Genomic DNA, 21,598 nt, shown 5'->3' with positions numbered 1-21,598 from the left:
CCAAAAAGCACGACTAAAGTCACAATCAAAGAAAAGATGGGCCTCTGTTTCATCACTCGATCCGCATAAATAACATTTATTCATCACACAGATCTTTAAATTCCCTCTCATTTGCCACCCTTCTCCATCACTCCCTCCCTTTAGGCTTAAACACCACCACCAACAACAACGTAAACAAGCCCCCCCCCCTATCCTCTCTTTCTAAATTTAAGTTTAAAGAAATATTGATAGTTTAGTTAAAAACCAAATGGATGCAAAGTAAATTGAGTGTAGAAAAAAGTTACATGGATTTAAATAAAATTTCTCATAAGTTAATAAATGGGAAAATTAGAGTTCGTTTGGATGTGTGTTTGAAATGACTGAAAGCGTTTTTGGTGAAAATATTTTTGGAACCAATTCTTAGTAAAAATGTAAGTAAATTCTGAAAAAAGCACTTCAAGTGTGTCCTGGAAGAAGCACAAATTATGTGCTTCTTTCAATGATCACTTTTAAGTGCTTTTGGAACAAAAAAAATATTTTTTCTAAAATCGCTTTCAGTAATTTTAAAAGCACATCTAAATGAGCCTTTAGTCTAGCTAATACTACAATATTTGTAATGAATAAAGAAATGATAAGACAATGATTTTGGGTGCGAAACTAATATTTATGGTTTTTAATAATGCTATTCTTATCACTATAGTATCATCTAGTTACATCATTAAATTAATCATAATTTTTATTCAATTAAAAACAATTTAAATAACCAATATTAATTTTTTAAAAACACTAATTAGAAAAACCCTAAAACCAATAAGTTTTATACACATTTTGTGTTTGAGTTTGACAAGCAAGTGCAAAGCTCCTCCAAAGTCGTATTCCAAAAAAAAAAAAAAAAAAAAAAAAAAGCTCCTCCAAAGTCTCAAGTGATTTTACTGAACTGTTAACATGGAAAACTGAGAAACCAATAGAACATTCTTAAGGGGTCGAGAATACGGAGTAAGATTATCTTCTCTTCTATTTCCATTCTCTTTCCTTCCCTCCTCTCATACTTTGCTTTTTGTCTTACCGTCTCTATAAAAAAAAAATTAATATAACATGTTGACGTAGCTTAATTGTAATCGTTCAAGTAGGAGGTGAGAAAATGGGAGAAAGATTAAGAGGGGAGAGAATTCTCCTCCCTAGAATGTATTGGGGTCTTGGAACATATTTCAATGTTTTGTGTGAAGTTTCAAAAGTTTGAGGCGTGGCGAAAATGACACGAGATAGTTTATGGTGTGGTGAAAATGTGAGTTACAACTCATAATTTTTATGAAATTTGCGATTTCACAAAATCATTAATGGGTATTTGTATTAGTTTTGTAAGCTACAAAGAATAGCAGTTAAATAAAATAACATTAGCAAGACCCATATCAGTTTTTCGAGGGGTAAAGCACTTCCAAATGTCTAACGTGAAAACTTTTAGTTTTAACGATAAGGACAAAATAAAGGGTAAAGTGAATAGTACCAGGTTTGACTTTTTAGTATAAAAATATGGTTTTTCGTTAAAGTGAATAATACCGCGAACTTTTCGTTAAAACTCCATTTATTCTTTCCCTCTAATATATTGTTGTAAACAAATAATTATAATAATAAAGGGTAAATTAGGTATTGAACATGTATATATAATGAGTCATCACATTAAGATATGGCGTGGAAGCCTAGTCAGTGGATGAGTTCTTTAAGATTGAGGAGGAGTTATTCTCAATTTACTTCGTGACTGTTTATAGAATTTTGTGTGTATAATCGAAATCGTTTATATTATAAATCAATTTGTATAGATTATCTCAACAAAATATCAAAACTAACATCATTTAGTCAATCGAATGTAACAAATAAATAGACGGTTCATAATGCTTGTATTGAATATGTCTATTTGTTTTTATATAGTTTGATGACTAAATAATTTCATATTAGAATGATTTTTTTGGATTTTTTAGTTTAAATACCTATTCTAACACATTTATATATATACCAAAACCCAAACTCCAGGTTACTGTATGTGGACAGTGGAGTGGCGAAAATGCCCTCCAAATTTTTATCTGGTTGTGCTTTATTTCAGCTTTTCTACAGTGAAAATGCGATTATGCCCTTCCGCTCCACCTATCGACCATCGTTGCGTCTTCTAGCTTCTTCCCTCTGCTTTTCACTCTTTTTGCTTCTGTTGCTTTTCACTCTCTCCACTAATTTCCATTTGATTGTTTTGCGTTTTGTGCTTTGGTGAGATATTTTATTAGCCTATGTTATGTGTTATGATCAAGGATTGCATTGGGTTTCTTAGTTAAGCGAAACTGGGCTCTTCCTTTTGCTTCCAATACGTTCTTCCAACCCAGCCCCAATTCGAAGAAAATTCTTCAACTGGCTTTGATTTCAGGGTAACTCTTCTCTCTCTAGAATTTTGTTTGGGATTATCTTTTTCTCTCTGTTCCGCTGAATCTCTATGGCCTTTGGTTGAATCTTTTCTAAAATGGGTGTTCTAAAGCAGTTGTTATCTTTGCATACAACTTCCTTGCTGCTAAGTTGGGGCGACGATCTGAAGTGGAAGGCCTCATATTTACAACTAATACAAATAGCAAGTATTGCTTATCCCATTTTATCTTCGAGCTTAATTCATCACTTGATATGCAGTACTAACTCAGTTGTTCATCAATTTGTTTCACTTTTAGGTTTTATTATGGTAAGTAATTCCTCTATTTTGAGTATCATGTATCTGTTCTTGATTTCCACTGAATACATATATTTGTGTTAAAGTATTAATTTTCGATTTTTTACAGTTTCGTAATGCATTCTTCTTTTGTCATGTCATTAATGATCATATGTTTTCTAAGCATGATCATGTGCAATAAAATGCATCTGGTGACTTAATTCATCCTCTATCTAATATTTGTATTAGTTGATTGAGAATTAGAGTTACGCGATTTCCCAATAATGCATCGAATTGAAGGGTTTTCTCGGAATTTTTCGTTTTCTGTAATGATAGTTGCAATAGACTTGGATTGTATTTTTGTTAAATACTATGATATGCTAGCTGGGGAACTTCGATTAGTATGCTAAATTCTTAAAATTGGGACGTCTTGATGTTTACATACGGTTCTTCCAACATCATCAACTATATCAATTTTGCACCAAGTCCCAGAAGGTCATGTTGGGGTATATTGGAGAGGATGCGCTTTTCTGAAGACAATTACAGATCCAGGTGATGTGCATTGAGAAGTTGCTTGCATAGGGCCTTAACTTTGCCTGCTTCTCATTATTTCAAATGTCAGGTTTTCATCTCAAGCTGCCTCTGGTCACTCATTTTGAACCTATTCAAGTGACCTTGCAGACTGATCAGGTAACTTTGGTAATCCATGTTTGGAAGATTGAGGATTATGTCTTTCCATTCATTATAGTTTTGAAAGCTTCTATTAGCAACATTGTAGGTAAGAGATCCATGTGGTACAAAAGGGTGTGTCATGATCAATTTTTAGAAGATTGAGGTAAGACTATGCGATATTATTCTTTAGTATTTGTATATTAGTCTCACTTAGTTGAAGGTCTCGGAAAACTCCATTTAATAAATCCAGAATGTGTAATCCTTTAGGAGCCGTTTGATAACCATTTGGTTTCTAGTTTCAAGTTTTCGTTTAGATTTATTTTTGGGCATTTACAATAACTTTACTTTAGTGTATGTAGATTTAATACTACAGTTTAGTATAAATTTATATATTATCTTCTTGAGGTTTTTGAACATTAATCCTTACAAAAGATTAAAATTAAAAAAAAACTTGGTGCTAGATTAAATATTCAATTTAATCCCTTGAGTGTACTTTTATCAAAATTTACATTCAATTTTTGTTATTTAATGTGTATTTTTATTTAATCTCTCCATATTAAATTTTAATTTTATTAATATGCACATATTTAGTTTTTTTAATTAGAAATTAATGTAAATGAGAAAATATTAAAAAAAAATTGTGATACAAAAATATATAAATACATAAGTGTTCATAAATGATTGTGCCAAAATATATAAAATTGACTTTTTTGTACCGAAATATTTGTACCTACATGATTGTACCGAAATATATTATAATGAACCTAAATGTATGTATCGAAATGTATTATATTGAATTAATGTACCTAAATGTCAATACCAAAATGTATGTACCTAAATGTCAATAGCGAAAATGTATGTACCTAAATATCAATACCAAAATGTATGTACCTAAATGTATTTACCGAAATATAATAATTGAATTAATGTACCTAAAAGTCAATACTCAAATGTGTGTACCAAAGTGTACGTAACGAAATACATTATATTGACCGAAATGCATTATTGAATCAATGTAACTACATGTTTGTACCAATGGATATACCAATGGATATACCAAAATATTCAAATGTATTAATGTACCTAAATAAAGAACATACAAAATTGTAATCGGAATATATATTATAAAAAAAATTAGTTGCCTAAATGTAGACATTAAAATATATTATGATGAATGAAATAAAAATTAAATTTAAATGTAATTAATACATTAAAATAAAAATAAAAGGATAAAATAAAACATCAAAATACAACTAATAAATGATATGATTAAATATGCTAGGGGACTAAAATTGGATTTTAATCTTACATATGGTTATAATCTAAAACTCATCTTTTTTAAGGATTAAAATGAAGTTTTCTATATCTTGTTCTTAGGTTCTTCAACCATTTAGCTTCTTAGAATATCATTTTTGAAAAAAGCTAGAGTAGTCATTTTATACTGTGTGTGGCCTAACTTCCTTTTCATTGAAGTGGGATTTGTGAGAGGGACTGGTGGATCTTTGAAAGGGAACTTGGTGGAAATTCCTTATTACACTAATCTGTCTCATAAGTTGTGAATTATATGTAGGTATGGATGTTATCTTAGCTAGATCGTTGTTTTAAACAACCGACTCATATTTTGCTATTACTTTTCAGATTTTACATATGTAGATACTCTCTCTTCATTTTTCAGATGGTTGACAAATTGGGTGATGAAACCATAGCAATAGACTTGGTCCACCTAATTCTAAAGAGGCCCTATAAGGTAATATGCTATGCCTCAATTTTACAGAGCTCTTACATTAGTTTTTTCTTGCTCCTTTTTAACTCTTGACATGATTTCAGGATGTTGAATTGAAAGAGCCCTCTTCCAAGCATATGTCGAGGGTCAACTAAAGGTTAACAGATTTGTATATTTATTATTAGCTAACTCTTAATTATGATGCCATTAAAAAAATGCCAAGGATAAGTTGAAGGGTTTGAAAGAAACTAAAATGGAATTAATTGGAACCGAACCATTCACTAGAAATCGATATATTTTTAGGTGTATTCGGAATACAAAGTAGTATAATAAGTGGTATATGTGGTTTATATTTTCTATACTTTTTCTTATAATCTCTTATGCCTTGGTCTCATTACTTTCTTGAATTCGATTTGTTTTTGTAGAAACTTGGTTGCAAGGCAAGTTGGAAATGCACAAAAGTTTGATCGTGTCCTATAGAATTGCCAGAGAAGGTCATCTCCATTTCGTGCAAAATCAGATTTCTTTCTGCACACAAAAACACTAGGTAAACACTTATTATCCTTATTTTCTTCATGATATAATTCTATTGTCTATAAATTTATTTCAATTTTTTTTCCCTTGCCTGGGATGCTTCCTTAATGACCAACATAGCAGAGGACAACTTTTATTGTTGCAGTAAACAACATTTTTAATAGACGAAATAGGTTTCTCCTTTGATATTTAAATTTGTTTTCTTCATGATGAGGTTGTGTATAATTTGCATTAGCATTGGTAACTCAATTTTTCACTCAATTGTTTATGAAGATTGAAATTGCATAATCATTCATATAGTTTTCAATCTCACAGCAATGTGCGGGTACAGATTCTAGTTTATATGTACTAAAACACACACTAAAATGTCAAAAATACCCTCCAATTTTTTTTCCACCACACTTTCTATCTGTTTTGCACAGTGAAATGACAGTTATGCCCTTTCGTTCCACTTGTCCGTCATCGTGTGCGTTTTGGGTCTAGCTAGGTATTCTAAATCTTTCTTTGCTTTTTCACTTTCTTCTCTGGGATACCTCGACTTCGTTGGTTTTTCGCCCTCCGTTTTTCTTTGTATGTGATTTTGTTTTCTGTCGTTCTGCTGATTCGTCGGTTTCTAGTGATGTTGTTCTTTGATTACTTATCAAAGTTCTTAATTTCTACCTGGTTGCTCGCATAGTTTTTTTGCATGTCTGATGCCGTTTGGTTTTCGATTTCAGAGATTTTTACCCATTTTTTATTCGATTGGAAATTGGTTTGGGCTGGTCTAATCCAGCGTTTCCAGGTAAGTTTTGCATGTTTATCAGTCGATATGGTTTTGATTTTCTGTGTTTGGTTCGATAGTTTTTGTAAATGTCTGATGCAAATCGATTTTCAATTTCAGGAAACGGTGCCTTTGAAAATTTGGGAGTTTCGATTTCGAATTTCCATGCTCTGTGTGTTAAAGGTATATGGATGTGTTTTAATTTATTTTCCTTTGTTTTGCTTGCGCTTGGTTTTTTTTATTTTTTTAAATTTTGTTTTGCTAATATGGAAAGGTTTTCTGTTTTTTTTTTCTTTCTTTTGTTTTCACCTGGGCTTTTTTTTTTTTTTAATTTTTAATTTTTAATTTTGTTTTCCTAATTTGGTCAAGTTTTCTCTATGTGTTTGGGTTGTGGGTGTGTTCATAGTTTTTTCTTTAGTAGGATTTGAGGGTTTAACATTGCTGGATTTGAAGTGTGAATTATATATTCATTTTTCATGGCGGACATTAAGTTATTAGTGTATAGAAACAAAAAATGTGTTTGTTTCGGTTTAGGCACTATTGGAGGGTTAGAGATACCTTTAATATTTTTGATTAAAATTGTTGCTGTTAAAATATAGCACAGATTAAATTATTCGTATCTACAAGCTAAAAATGTATTCATTTCAGTTTAAACAGTATTGGAAAATTAGCGATGAGTATTGGTTAATCAAATTGTTAATGTTATGATGAATGTTAAAGTTTACTTTATGAATTTATTTTTCATGATAGAGGTTAAATTATGAGTGCTAGTATACTTATTTTGTGAATTTTTTTGTCTTTGCAAGTTTTTCTGGCTAATGAAATACCCCTGCCATCGCTCTCCAGGTATAATTATCTTTATGTTTTTTCTATTTCCAAATTATGTATACTGAATTTTGAATTCATATAAACTTAAATTGATATTACTTGACAGGAGGTTCCTGCTTATTCTCGAACCTAGAGCGGTCATATGTAGAACCTACTTGGTTATGCATGCTCAATCCATTGTGTATATAAAATGATTAAGATATGAGATGCATTTTTTTTACTCAATGAGGCTGTTACATAGTTTGCCGAAGTTAATTTTATTTTCTTCATGTTAACGAAGAGGGCAAATTTCACATTGGTCCAAGTATTTCTTAAAGTTGCTATTTTGATTTTTGGAAATATGTCAAGTAGTTTAATTTCTCTGTGCAGTCTATGCAACGTATTTTTTCATTTCAAAAAGGCACTTCTTCATGATTGGGTATTGCTGCGATGACGACAAGAAGTTGCTGGTGGCGGAGTACATGCATCATGATACACTTGCCAAACATCTCTTCAACTGTATGTGCCTCCTATATTCAGTTATTCAATGAATTTGTTTTTTATACAATTTTTGGCCTTTCTTTTCTGCACAAGATATGGGAACATGTTTGACAAATTGCTTGAAATATGAGGAGGAACACCCCTTTACTTGAAAGTTGCATTGCGTTTTAACAAATACGAATATGAATTGGTTGCATCTACTGTTTATTTGTAATGTGAAAAGCCAAATTGAAACTTAAAAAAATTTCAATCTAGATTTGATGAGTCCTACAAAGACATAATTTTCTCTTTTTTTACCTAAGATATTGATTTTTTGGGGCGTTAATCCCTTTAAAGAATGCATTTGTTCCACATGAGCAATACTGTCATCTCAAACCACTTTCACAAATTAAGCTGATTCATTATCTGCAAATCTGCCATTTTCATTTCAATTTGTGACTCCTATTTTGCTTTTCCCATTCTCATATTCTTGACAAGTGGTCACTGAAATTTATTGCCTATAGCTATTCAAAGTGCTTCATGTATAAATTCATCTCACACTTTCTTGATAGGGGAGAATCAGACCATTGAGTGGGCTATGAGACTATGAGTTGCTCTGAACATTGCCGAAGTATTGGATTACTGCAGTATTGAAGGCCGCCCATTGTACCATGACTTCAATTCATATATGGTTCTCTTTGATGAGGTGATGTCTCCAATTTCCTTTCCCAAATTTGTTTATTTAGTTTTTCAATTTTTACAAGAAGTGAGATAATTTTGATCACATATCATTGTGGAACATTTTTTTGATAAGTAGACATTTTTTGCTCTGTTAAGACTTTTTATCTGACAACTACATGGATTTATATGAGATCAAAGTGGTAATTTCATGGATGGTGTTGCAAGAATGGCAATCCTACGCCTTCGAGTTTTGGGTTGATGAAAAACAGTAGGGATGAAAAAAGTAACAGCACTAATCTTGCACAAGCCTCCTGAATATCTAAGAAATGGTAATTGCCTATTTTCCTTAAATCATAATTATTATTTATTATACCATATCTAAGAATACTTGAGAATGATGAGTTGGGATCAGTGTGCCAATTATTGCTATCATGTGCTTTACACTAAGACTAAAGTCACAATGCATTTTTGAACTCTGCAAAATGAACTCTATGCATTGCAAATCCATCATTAAGACTAAACTCTCAGTGCAATTAATAGTGTGACTAGAAAGTGTTATGTTCAACTTATGGACTGTCCTTTTGGACTTTCTTTTGTTTTCCTGCTGCTTTCACGCTCGTTTGTTGCTCTTTGAATTGTTTTGAGGATACCCAATTGCCCAAATTGTTCAAATTTGGCCCTTCAGTGAGCTTTTACGTAAATGGGGGTAAGGCTAGCCGACATTCATCTCTTCCAGACCCTGCGTAAAGTGGGAGCCTTGTGCACTGGGTACGACCTCTTTAGTGAGCTTTTACGTGCATTTTTTGTTTATTTCTTTTTTGAAATGAATATAATTTGTAAGAAGTATGTTGGCATGACCAAGTTTTTTTTTTTTTTTTTTTTATGAATTCACTTCTTTCAGGAATTGTAAAGGAGAGAGAGGAGTGTTGTGTTTGGAATAAAGTTTATTTTTTTGTATTTAAATTATCTAGATGAGCAATTGGTGTGTTTTTTCTTCTGCCAGTGAGTATTTTTGCATTGTGTGGTTAGTATTTATGCAGAATACCATATACAATGTGTGCATTTAGTATTGTTAGCATATGTTGTAAATGGTTAGATGGCACATATGTTATATGTATATGTGATAAATTTATATTTACATTATCTGGATGCGGTTGAATCAAAGCGCAAGGCAAAACATTGGCTTCACTGGAAGAAAGAAAAAAAAATCTGCAAAAGGGGAAACTGAAGTGATGGAAATTGGAGACAAAATGAGAAATTGGATGCTTTTTATCAGTGGATAAGTCATTACAAGCTAATCATACTGGTAATAGAAATTACTCTTTGCTTGCATGCTTTTTAACATGGAGAGAAATTGAATTTGTATTTTAGAATTAGCGTTCTTCTTGATATTCAACTGTTTTGAAAGGTCTTTTTTGAAATTGTATTTCGAATTAGTGTTCTTTTTTGGTTTCTACTAATTAGTGTTCTTTTTTATTTAGAACAAAAGGTCAATAATTTCCTTCCTACATTCCACATGTATGCAAGTAGTATTGCCTATTGTTATGTAAGTAGTATTGCCTATTGTTAATGAACAATGAGACATCAATCACATGTACTAACATAGTATTTCAGATTATAACTATTGACATGCTTTATATGATTTTAAAACCCATAGCAACGTGTGGGCACCAGTCGCTAATAAAACCTAATTCCTAACCCCTTTAAACCAAAACTTAGTAGGTCTAAATCTGCAAAACATGTTGAAAAACACCAAAATGTTAGAAAAAAAAAAAGGAAAGTCTATGATGTCTTTGTTAAGTGGAGGAGTTGGTTTTTAAAAAAATACTCTTAAAATGTTGGCCACATAGTTGTTCACGTGACAACTTAACAAGGATATTCGATAAGTATTTTTACGGAAATATCAAAATGATTTACGATAGATAAACTCAGGGAAGTTTTATCAATTTTCATTGTCGGAGATTAAAAAGAGGAGTTATGTCAGTCTCAAGAATCTTTTTAGCTAAAAAGCCAAAAAACAAAAGAACAAAAGGTGGAAAACTACATTTCAAAATCCGTCCAAGGGGGTATGATCATTTGGAATTACATTTATGACCAAAGATAATGTTAGGAAACTAAATTCTAAACTAAATTTGGTAAACTAAATGATGTGAGTGTTGATGATTTGATTATTACTTAAATATTGATTAACATGTTTATTTCTAATTAGTGAGTGAATGACACTTATTTAGTTCGTCAATTTAGTTTAAACATTTAATCTATCTAGCATTACTAAAACGACCAATAGCCAAAGGGGTTTGAACTGGTAAGATTAGTAAGATGGCAATAGCTCTGGTAGCTGACTGCATAGTCAATGTATTGACAAAGTCTGAAGTTTGTTATTTTGTTCAAAGACGAATATATGAAGTTAAGTCCGACGATTCTTTAAAACTAACTTTCCACGAAACATGTACACCAAGAAAATTCTATCCACATGTCTTTGATATAGACGACGAGTTTCCATGAAAAATCAAAGACAACGACAAGAGTAAAGATTGGTTTAGTATTGTTGTGCTTTGAAAAAAAACTGTTTTTGCTGTGCTGTGAGAATAAACTCATTTTTGCTGTTTCATGTTTTCAGTTTTTTTCACTCAAAACTGTGAAAATAAGCTGTTTTTAAGTGTTTACCAATCACCTTTTTTAGCTCAGCTTTTTTTTATACCCACTTTTTATAAAAGCACATCAGTACTAAACCAGTACTAATTCTAAAGGTCATATTTCTTGCCATGCTAATAATTTGTCCATTATAATCAATTAATATAATAAAAAAGAAGGAAGTTGAAGATCTACTATAAAATTAATTAGTAATATGAAAAATAGTTTAAATTAATTTTTTAAGCATAACACATGAACAACACAAAGCAGTTGTGTAGCATGTGTTGCTATTAAGCTTCACACGCGAAACAACTTACTATGATACCATAAGAAAAGTTAAGATTTCACTATAAAATCAATTGGCAAAATAAAAAATAGACCAACATTTAAACCAATGCAAAATTTATTTTTTTATTAATGTGAGATTCAAAAAAAAAAAAAAAAAAACATAATGCGTACAATCAGTTTATATGACTGGAAAATATATCACTTGAAATATTTTCTTAACAATAATGAGGCACGAGATAATTCACTAAAAAAAAGGCATTTGGAAGATTCACATCATAATGGTCATCATGACAGCGGACTCATCGCCAAAGATGTTTTTTTTTTCTTTTTTTTTTTCCCCATCTTCTTCAGATCATTGGTGGAATTTTCTCCCCGACTTACCCGATTCACATTTGTGGCAAAGATTCTTCGTGGAAAGTTAGTGCGAACTGGAAGTGGTTGTCGTTGAGTTATACATGTGACTAGTTGCAGCCCCTGTCACATGTTAAAAAGAAGAGAAATGTTAAGTGTATTAATTTTTTATGAATTTTTTGTTATCTTATCGTTTAACGTTAATTTTTGTGCTAATATTATAAAATATTATGCAAAAAAAAAAAAATAGTAAAGAGTCTATAAAAAATTCTACTTTTAAAAAAGTTGGTTAACATTTCTCTAAAAAGAACAAATAAGAAGGAAAAAAAAGGAGTACCACTAAACCCAATTTTAGGATTATACAATAATCACTAATGTTATTCTTACCATATTTTTGTACCACAATTGTACACCACTTTAGGTGGCACTAATGTGGACAGCCACATCATCTAAATTAATTAACATTTAATTTCAAAATGTTAATCAATAATTAATAAAAAGATTGTTAATTAAATAATGATTGTGATATACGAAGAGTCTCCTTCTCCCACCTAAGATTATTTAAGTGTTTTAATTAATAAAAAGATTGAAATTAAATAATGTAACTTGTCCAACACATCTGCCACCTAAAAAGGTAAAGAAATGTGATATAAAATTGTGAAAAGAATAAGATTACTCTATAATAATTGTCTTTTGTGATCACTGATTAGGATGGATGGGTTAACCAAATTCACAAAGTCGCACCAATGGAAAAGTCAACTAAAACGATTCTACAAATATTATTATATTTCAAAATAATTACAAGATTGTCACTCAATCCTACCATGTTTTTTTAGTCTGAAGGTAGCTATTCAATAGTGACTTTCATAAATACATGTAAAGCGATGGATTTTCCCTTAATTAAGTTCTTTGATTTTATTTTGCATACATGTGAAGAAATAATAAACTTAGAAAATAAACATAATTGAAGATAAAAGGTTGAACTTACTGCTATTTTTTATGTCACTGTAGAACAATGACTTCAAAATTTTCAGCACCAATGATGGTGGCCGACGACGAGATCCGACACTGGCGCACGTAGACCAGCGAGCCGTGTGCAGGGGGCATGTAAATGGTCCTATCACCTATGAATATAAGGATGCGTTTGTTGTACCGGACTGTCTCGGACTGGACTAGCTGCAAAGATTAAGCTGGACTGGCTTAGACTAGACTAAGCTGGACTAATTTAGTGAAGTGTTTGGTGCAGTGTCGGACTAAGAAGCAGACTAATTAATAAATTATAATATTATATTATATAATTGATATCTATTATAATATTATATTTATATCTATTAATATTTTATGTATCTATTAATATTTTATTATATTTATTATTAATTTATTTTTTTTCTTTTTGGATTCTCCTCTTTTTCCTGGAAACATCCACCATTTTTCCACCATTCTCCTTGTTTTCTCCGACACAGTCTCCCTCTCATCCCTCTTTTTTCTCCCCTTTTTCTCCCTGTTTTCTTCTTCAACGGAGGAAGCTGTGCATTTTGCACCTAATTTGGATCAAAGACCAACAAGTCTTTCTTCTTGTTCCTCTAACCAGAGATAGCTCTCTTTTTCACAAAAATCCCAAATCAAGGTAATAGATTTCTGGGTTTCTGGAGAAGAGCACTGTGGATTTTTGGAGGTCTTTCGTTTTTTTGCCTACAAATTTCTGGAGAAGTGCACAGCAACCCAAGGTAATAGATTTCTAGGTTTACTGCAGATTTTGATATTTTCTATATTTGGGATTTATAAGGTTTAATCTTCGAATTGAAGTGTTGTGTATGGTGTGGATTAAGCTTATTGGAAGCTTAATTGAATGAACTCATCTCTGAAGCAAAGAGGGGGTTGGGTTTGCGGGACGGAATCGGCAGAGCCGTTTCAGATTTGGTGACTGGAGAAGAGGGCGGAAGGTATGATTTGGTAACTGGGTTCGCGGGAAGAAGGAGATCCGGGATGCATGCTTGCAGACGACGTGGGCGCTAGAGACGGGATTAGCAATCCGCCAGTTTTCGGGGGTACTAGCGAAGAACAGCTAGTGAAGCTTTTAGTCGGTGCGAGTCCGACTTAGTCTCATTAAAGGCAGCGCCAAACACGGGCTAGGACTTCTATCTAAGGTAGTCCTGTCCAGTGAGATCTAAAGAGGCCAAACAAACGTGCCCTAAATGTCATGGCCTACAAATTGTGGCTTAATCTAAATAGAATGGGTTCAGTTTGGTAGTTTTTCTTAAATTTGGTATTGTTTCTTTAAACCTACAAATGTGTGGTATGTGTAGCATTACTCTAAAACCATGTCCAACTTGTATTTAATCCTAGTTTACATATGATATACATATATCATAGTGACGGTACTCTTTCTATGAAAATTCTTCATGACCTTACATTTTAGATTAGACAAATGAATGAATCATTCAAAACATAATATCAGTTTTTTTTTATTTTTTTATTTTATTAAATGTTAAGTTTCTCTTCACACGTTATTGCATGATTTATTTGAAGTAACACGATGACGCACCTAATATAGATAAGTGATTCTCGTAGAAAGAATACAACTTTTCAACTTTTCAACTTTTATAGCATGTGGTGTTCGTGGAATATTGCAGCTTTCGTATAGTGGAATTAAGGTCTAGTTGCTAGGAGGGTTATGAGTAAAAGTAAAACTAATATCGTGAAGACACAAGTAAATTGTGTGGTACTAAAACTCGGTTAACCGAGCTTAACCTTCAATTTTTCATAAGAAAACAAATTTATTTGTCTGGCATGCAGCTCCATCTTTTGGCATTCTTCTTTTCTTGTATTCAGATTTTTTGAGCATACAGGTCTATAGGTTTGTCATCCCTTCTTAATATGCAATTTTCTTTTTTATCTTATTCTTTTGGAATTTATGTTTGTAAGTTATTACCTTTTAGGTTTTGTTATAAAGGGTTTGGTTTTATGTCTTATTTTTTTTTTTGTATTTTATTTTTCAAGAGGGGTAACATGTATTTTCCCCTCTTTTTCCTGTATATTTTTTTCTTATTTCATGAGAGACAAGGTTTATATCCTCTCTATAACTTCTTTTTTCATATCAATAAAATTCTATTGTGCCATTGAGGTTTTTAAAAAATGACAAACGATAGATAGTCTACAATAAATTCATATCTACGATGCACAGACACGGCACATCGGCCGCGTATCGCGTGTCGGATACGCAAATGGACACGATACGCCTCTGATACGGTCGGATATGCGTTGGATACGTATCTGGATCAACGGATACGGCGTTTGATAGATGGATACGGGTATCCGACGGTTTAGATACGGGTATCCGACTGTCTGGATACGGATGAAGGACACCTCGCGAAGAAGATGACGCCGTCGCACGGAGACGACCCAATCTGGTGGACGGACACCTCGTGAAGAAGATGACGCCGTCGCACGGAGACGACCCGATCTGGTGGAGGAGGCTTCGGGAAGAAGATGACTGCTAGGTTGACATGTCGTTTGTTAGTTTCTGTAGAAAAAAACGACACCATAGTTTTTTTTTTTTTTTTTTAGGGTTTAAATGAGACTAAAGCCCAAAACTACATAGCCCACCGAATTTACACCACTACCATCCTGTTTTTTTTTTTTGAAGAGTTTGAATATTAGATTTTGAGTAATTAATTTTTTTATTGTTATTTAAAATATATTTTTTAAATATATATTTATTATATAAATTGCCATATCCATGCCGTATCGTGTCTTAGTTTTTAAAAATTTGACGTATCCCCGTGTCGTATCGTGTCGTATCCTCGTGTCCGTGTCCGTGTCCATGCATCATAGATTCATATAAATTATCAGATGGGAAGAATTTGAATTCAAGATATGGTGGGTTACAACCCTTGTTACTAAACGAGGGTAAAGCTAAAGCAGGATGAATGGTAACTTTGGTAAAATCTGGTGTCAGCAGGATAAAGAGCCCAGGGGTGTCGCCATGCGTTTTCCTTCTGCCAAACTGTCAACTTTGTTTTCTTGTGCTTTGTGCTGTGTGGCTTAGGAGACAGAGGGAGAGATATTATTGCCAATTGAATTATTGAAGAGCACTAAAATCTTCGTCGCCAGGAATCTGAATTTGTTGATTTTCATAAGCGATCAGATCAATGGAAACAAGTCCCTTCATCTTCATGATCATCTGAAAAACTTCAATTAATGCAGTAAGTTCTTGAAAATATATGGGAAATCCATTCTTTATTGATTAATTATTTAATCTTCTTCAAGTTTATATACTGAATTTTTTTCATCAATAACCCAGCTATACGATATATGGTTTCAGGTTCAACACTTTGTGCGGTTTTAAGCTCGAGAGCTCAAGCTTCCGGGGAACAACTCCTTAATCTTAATTGCATTAAAGTTTTCAACTTCAACTGAAACCTATCCTCGGAAGCAAGTGTCCTCAAGATCTTACGACTTCCATGTAAGTTATTGCCATACATCATACCCTATATTTATGCGAAGTTTCGATTTGTGTAATTTGTCGCCTTCCAAAAATTAGTAGTGCTATTTTAAAATGTAAAATACATATGATTTTTAATCTCAAAATTTTCTTTTGTGCTCTATCTTTCAAATTAAGCAATTTTGAGTAAAACGTAATTGAGCCCCTGTGTAGCCGGTAGGACGGTTATTGTAACATCCCACATCGCCAAGCGGTGAGGATCGTGTAAGCCTTATATATATATTCTCATCTCTTCCAAACACGAGGCCTTTTGGGAGTTCACTGGCTTCGGGTTCCATCGGAACTTCGAAATTAAGCGAGTTCGCGCGAGAGCAATCCCATGATGGGTGACCCACTGGAAGTTCTCGTGTGAGTTCCCAAAAACAAAACCGTGAGGACGTGGTTGGGGCCCAAAACGGACAATATGGTGGGGCTCGGGCCGGGATTTGATGGTTATGGTATTGAATAAATTTTGTATAAAATAATTAGTTTCATCTGCTTAAATTGTGCAGCTGTGACTACTTGTGAGTCTTCATTGGTATTGCTCAACGGATCAAACTTCCAATTCGAGAAACTATGGGGGGAGAGGCTTTTCTTGTGGCAATCCTCCAAGTGCTGGTTGACAAGTTGGCGCATCGCAACGTCTTCAAGTACTTTGGACTCGTAAACGGTGTCAATCAAAATCTGAATAAATGGAATGACACCTTGTCTGCTATTGGAGCAGTGCTAAATGATGCCGAGGAAAGGCAACTGGAGGCTGAGAGCAACGCACTGAAGCTCTGGCTCGATGATCTCTGGGACTTGGCTTTTGATGTCGAAGACGTGTTGGACAAATATCATACTAAAATGTTGGAACGTCAGATACAACATGCTCATTCCAGTACAACAAGCAAAGTATGGAACTCAATTCCTAATGGTGTTTTCAACTTCAAAATGAACTTGGAAATACAGAAGATTACCGACCGATTACAAGAGATATCTGAACAAAAAGACCAGCTTAGTTTGAGAATTAATACTGGGACGTCGACTATAAGGGCACGCCAAAACATATCCCCTAGTTCCAGTCAACCAGATGGACCTGTGATTGGAAGGGACGAGGACAAAAGGCAGATTGTTGAGCTACTGTCGAAACAAGAGCATCGTGCTGTCAATTTCGATGTAGTTGCAATTGTTGGTATGGCTGGAGTCGGAAAGACAACACTTGCTGGACAAGTACTCAAAGATATGGTCGCAACCCAAACATTTCAACTAGCCGTTTGGGTGTGCGTATCTGACGACTTCAACCTTGGAAGAGTGACAAAGCAAATTCTTGAATCAATCACATCTCGACAATGTGCCACAGAAGATTACAATAAGGTTCAAGATGATCTGCAAAAGGAGTTAGCGGGGAAGAAGTTTTTAATTGTTTTAGATGACGTTTGGAAAACGTGTAGCTATGGTGATTGGATGAAGCTGCAGTCCCCTTTTCGTGATGGAGCACAAGGAAGCAAGATAATTGTGACAACACGTGATACAGATGTTTCAAAAATGATGGGAGCTGCCAAGCTGGTTCACAATTTGGAGCCCATGGAAAATGATGTTTGTTTGCAAGTATTTGAGCAACATGCATTCTTAAATTCTAACAATGACAAACCACCAAATTACGAGTTACTCAAGGAGAAAATTGTTGCAAAGTGTAGGGGATTGCCTTTGGCCGCGAGGACTCTCGGTGGTGTTCTACTTCTTAAAGAAACATATGAATGGGAAGAATTATTGAACAACAAACTCTGGAGTCTATCAAATGAGCAAGACATACTTCCAGTATTGAGATTAACCTACTTTTATCTTCCTTCACATTTGAAAAGATGCTTTGCTTATTGCTCAATACTTCCAAATGGCTACGAATTCGAAGAGAAGCAAATGATCCTTCTATGGATGGCCGAGGGCTTTATTCTTCCCCTACCAGAAGATAATAAGCAAATTGAAGATTTAGGTGCTGATTACTTTCGGGAGCTCGTATCTAGGTCATTGTTTCAAAAGTCAATCGAAAATATTTCAAAATATGTGATGCATGACCTCATTGTTGATTTAGCACGGTGGGCAGCTGGAGAAATTTGTTTTAGATTGGAGGATAAGCAAAATGATGATGGTGTACAACTTAGACGTTTTCCGAAGGCACGCTACTCGTCTTACATCAGAGGTGATTATGATGGAGTTAAAAGATTTGAGGCATTTTCTAAAGTGAAATGTTTGAGAACCTTCCTGCCACTAAGAAAGGGTTATATTTGGAGTTATTTAAGTCGTCAGGTTACTTTTGATTTATTGCCAAAATTGCAATACTTGCGGGTGCTCTCTTTTAATAGCTATCATATAACTGAGCTGCCAAACTCAATCGGTGATTTAAGGTATCTACGGTATCTCGACCTTTCTTACACGTCGATTACCAGTTTACCTAAATCAACAAGCACTCTTTACAACCTGCAGACATTGATATTGGAAGGCTGTCGTGAGTTGAAGTCATTGCCTGCAGACATGAGTAATCTAATTAATTTGCGTCATCTCAACAACTCATATGCATATTCGCTGGAAGGAATGCCTCCAAAACTAGGTAAATTGGTGAATCTCCAATCTTTGCCTAATTTTGTGGTGAGTGGTGGTAGTAATCAATCAAGGATAAGGGAGATAGAGTTCTTGATACATCTTCGAGGGACATTGTGCATCTCAAGATTGGAGAATGTGACTGATCTCGTGGATGCTGGGAGGGCCACATTAAAATGCAAGGAGAGGCTTGATTCGTTGGTCCTAGAATGGTCTCATTCAAGCGAAATGGAATTTGTTGTGCTTGACATGTTACAGCCTCATACAAAGCTCAAGGAGCTCACCATCAAGAGTTATGCCGGAAAGGAATTTTCATCATGGGTGGGAAGTTCTTTGTTCTCTAATATGGCGGTCGTGCGCTTAGAGAAATGTAACAATTGTTTATCATTGCCACCTCTCGGACAATTGCCTCATCTCAAAGAACTTTATATTCAAGGAATGAATGCAGTGGAAAGTGTTGGTGCTGAGTTTTATGGATAGTGTATCTTGCCTTTTCCGTTATTAGAGACTCTTCAGTTTGTGGATTTGAAGCATTGGAAGAAATGGCTTCCTGTCCAACCGGATCACGAAAGTGGTGTTTTCCCATGCCTGAAAAGGCTTTCAATCAGAAAATGTTCTAAGTTGGAAGGTAAGCTGCCAAAGAACCTTGATCTGTTAGCCGAGCTTGAAATTGTTAAATGTAAGGAATTGGTGGTTTCGATTACCAACTACAAACAACTTCGTCAAATAAACATAGACGGTTGTAAAACGTTGGTGTATACAGCTGCTAAGGTTGAATTTGAGTTATTAGAGTCCTTGTGTGTTTCAAACATTTCAGAGCTGATGTTTCTGCAAACAGGGGAATTGTGCAGAAAGGGATTAACCAAGGTTAGAGAATTGAGTATTAATGGATGTAAGGAGCTGAAGTCTTCATTGAAGAATAAGGCTGGATTATTGCGGCAGTTGACTTCTCTTGACCGTTTGAAGATCGAAGGCAACTCTCCTCTAGTTGAAGAATTGGGAAAAGAAGCAGAGGAGTTGCTGCAATTACAAATATTGGAGTGCAAGCTTGAATGTCTGGAGTTAAACAAGTGCGAAAATCTTTTAAAGTTACCAAAAGGGTTAAATCAGCTATCGTCTCGTCAAGAGCTTCGCATACACGAATGTTCAAGTCTAGTTTCTTTTCCAGATGTTGGTCTGCCACCTTCTCTTAAAGTTATCGAGATTACCGACTGCCATTCGTTGATATATTTGGCAAAACATCAGATTCCCCAAAATCTCAGAAGAATAGAGATAAGTGATTGCAAAAATTTGTTATCACTAGTAGATGAGGAGGCTGTTGGTTCTTCCCCGTTGTCTTCTTCTTATAGTTGTCTTGAGTACTTGAAAATCGATGGATGTGAATCTTTGACATCGTTATCATTGAGTGGCCAACTTCTCAGGACACTTAAACACCTTCAGATAATAGATTGTGACCGACTGGAGCTAATCACAGAGGACGGGTTCTTCCGTGACAACACCAATTATTGTCTTGAATATATTAAGATCTGGAAGTGCCAAAATCTGAAATCCTTACCGGATGGCTTATGCCACCTCAGCAATCTTCAAACTCTAATTATTAGATTATGTGGAAGTCTTGTTTCTTTCTCGAGACTGAGTGGGGGGAAAAGACCCTCCAACCTGAGAGAGATCAGTATCAGAGATTGTGACAAATTGGAGGCGTTGCCGGAAGACATGCACAATCTCAACTCTCTTGAGAAATTGAAAATCGACTACCGTGAAGGTTTGACTTTTCCTCCCAACCTCACGTTTCTTTCAATTAAGAAGGTCAAGAGCTGCAAGTCATATTGGGAGTTGGAGTGGGGGTTGCACAGACTCCCCTCTCTTAGAAATTTATGGATCAGTGGTGAAGACCCGGATACGGTGTCGTTTCCACCCGACATGGTCCGGATGGAGACGCTCCTTCCCAAATCTCTCATTGACCTCACAATAGAAGGCTTCCCGAATCTGAAGAAACTGAGTAGCAAGGGCTTTCAATTCCTCACCTCCCTTCAATCTCTGAAACTCTACAATTGTCCAAAGCTAGCATCCATTCCAGTGGAGGGTCTACCTCCTTCACTGGAGCAACTTCTCATCACAGGGTGTCCAGTGCTAAAAGAGAGATGTCAACCAGGAAAAGGACGCTACTGGCACAAAATATCTCACATCCCTTCCATAGAGTTAAATTTGACAGGTATCAAGAAATGTTTTTTTTTTATTATTACTATTATTATATTCATTATTATTGTTAAGCATCTTTCGTTGGATCTTGGCGTCATGTCCACAATAATATTTCGTGGGATCACGATATCATGTCCAAATAATATATCCAATGGCAAATAGAGAAGCTAAATCTTTTTGGTATTTTATTTATGTCCTCAAGATTTTGGGGTTTCACTGTTTCAGTATGGGATGCTTCATGGTTTTGGGATTGCGGTGTCTGACGCAGTAGGGCTGGTTCTGTCTTGCTTTGGGAGCGATTCTTTGACGACAACAATGGCTATTTCTAGGCCAAGCTTTCTTCTCTCAAGTTGAGTTTTTCTCACTCGGTTCTCTCCGGGCAACATTGATTTGTAATACAAGTGTGCCACTCTTTCTCCCGTGTTTGGAGTGTTTCCCACCGGACTTTCTCCGAGCATGATTTTAACGAGCCCACTTAGACCTGTTTCGCTAAATCCTAAATTGTATAACTCCAACCAACGGAATCAAATCCCATTAGTATAGGTCATTCGCTTGCTTTCACATCTTTCCTGCATTACCACCCCGCTGTTGATTCGCAGCAGTGGGCGAGAATGGATCAAAAAGTTGCTGTCCTCCTCGAGGACCAGACGCGGACTTGTCAGAGGCAAATGCGAGATTGTTGCTGAACTGTTGATTTGTAGGACGTGGGATCTCAGGTTGAGTTGAGTGAGCAGGATAGTTTTGTTGAAG

At 34.6% G+C, this 21,598-nt stretch overlaps 1 protein-coding gene and 1 pseudogene across 2 annotated transcripts; both read left to right on the top strand.

Moving 5' to 3' along the window:
• The first annotated feature begins 6,063 nt into the window (after positions 1–6,063).
• Positions 6,064–9,459, top strand: LOC103412654 (serine/threonine-protein kinase BSK1-like). 2 transcript variants are annotated; one of them, XM_070807936.1, is made up of 8 exons: positions 6,064–6,158; positions 6,305–6,369; positions 6,469–6,531; positions 7,155–7,194; positions 7,546–7,674; positions 8,208–8,645; positions 9,002–9,084; positions 9,218–9,295. In XM_070807936.1, the coding sequence occupies exons 3-6, from the start codon at positions 6,514–6,516 to the stop codon at positions 8,243–8,245; spliced, it is 225 nt and encodes a 74-aa protein (XP_070664037.1). In that variant the 5' UTR covers positions 6,064–6,158; positions 6,305–6,369; positions 6,469–6,513; the 3' UTR covers positions 8,246–8,645; positions 9,002–9,084; positions 9,218–9,295. The 2 variants fall into 2 exon arrangements, with proteins under 2 accessions (XP_070664037.1, XP_070664036.1); XM_070807935.1 differs by having other exon boundaries at positions 8,208–9,084; positions 9,218–9,459.
• Positions 9,460–13,080: 3,621 nt separating this feature from the next.
• On the top strand, positions 13,081–21,342 carry LOC114819414 (putative disease resistance RPP13-like protein 1; annotated as a pseudogene).
• Positions 21,343–21,598: the final 256 nt, after the last annotated feature.

The sequence above is a fragment of the Malus domestica genome, chromosome 11 (assembly GCF_042453785.1).
Source record: "Malus domestica chromosome 11, GDT2T_hap1".
Lineage (NCBI taxonomy): Eukaryota > Viridiplantae > Streptophyta > Magnoliopsida > Rosales > Rosaceae > Malus > Malus domestica.
Note: the sequence above shows the minus strand (reverse complement) of the source record. Positions and strands in the feature narration are given on the sequence as shown.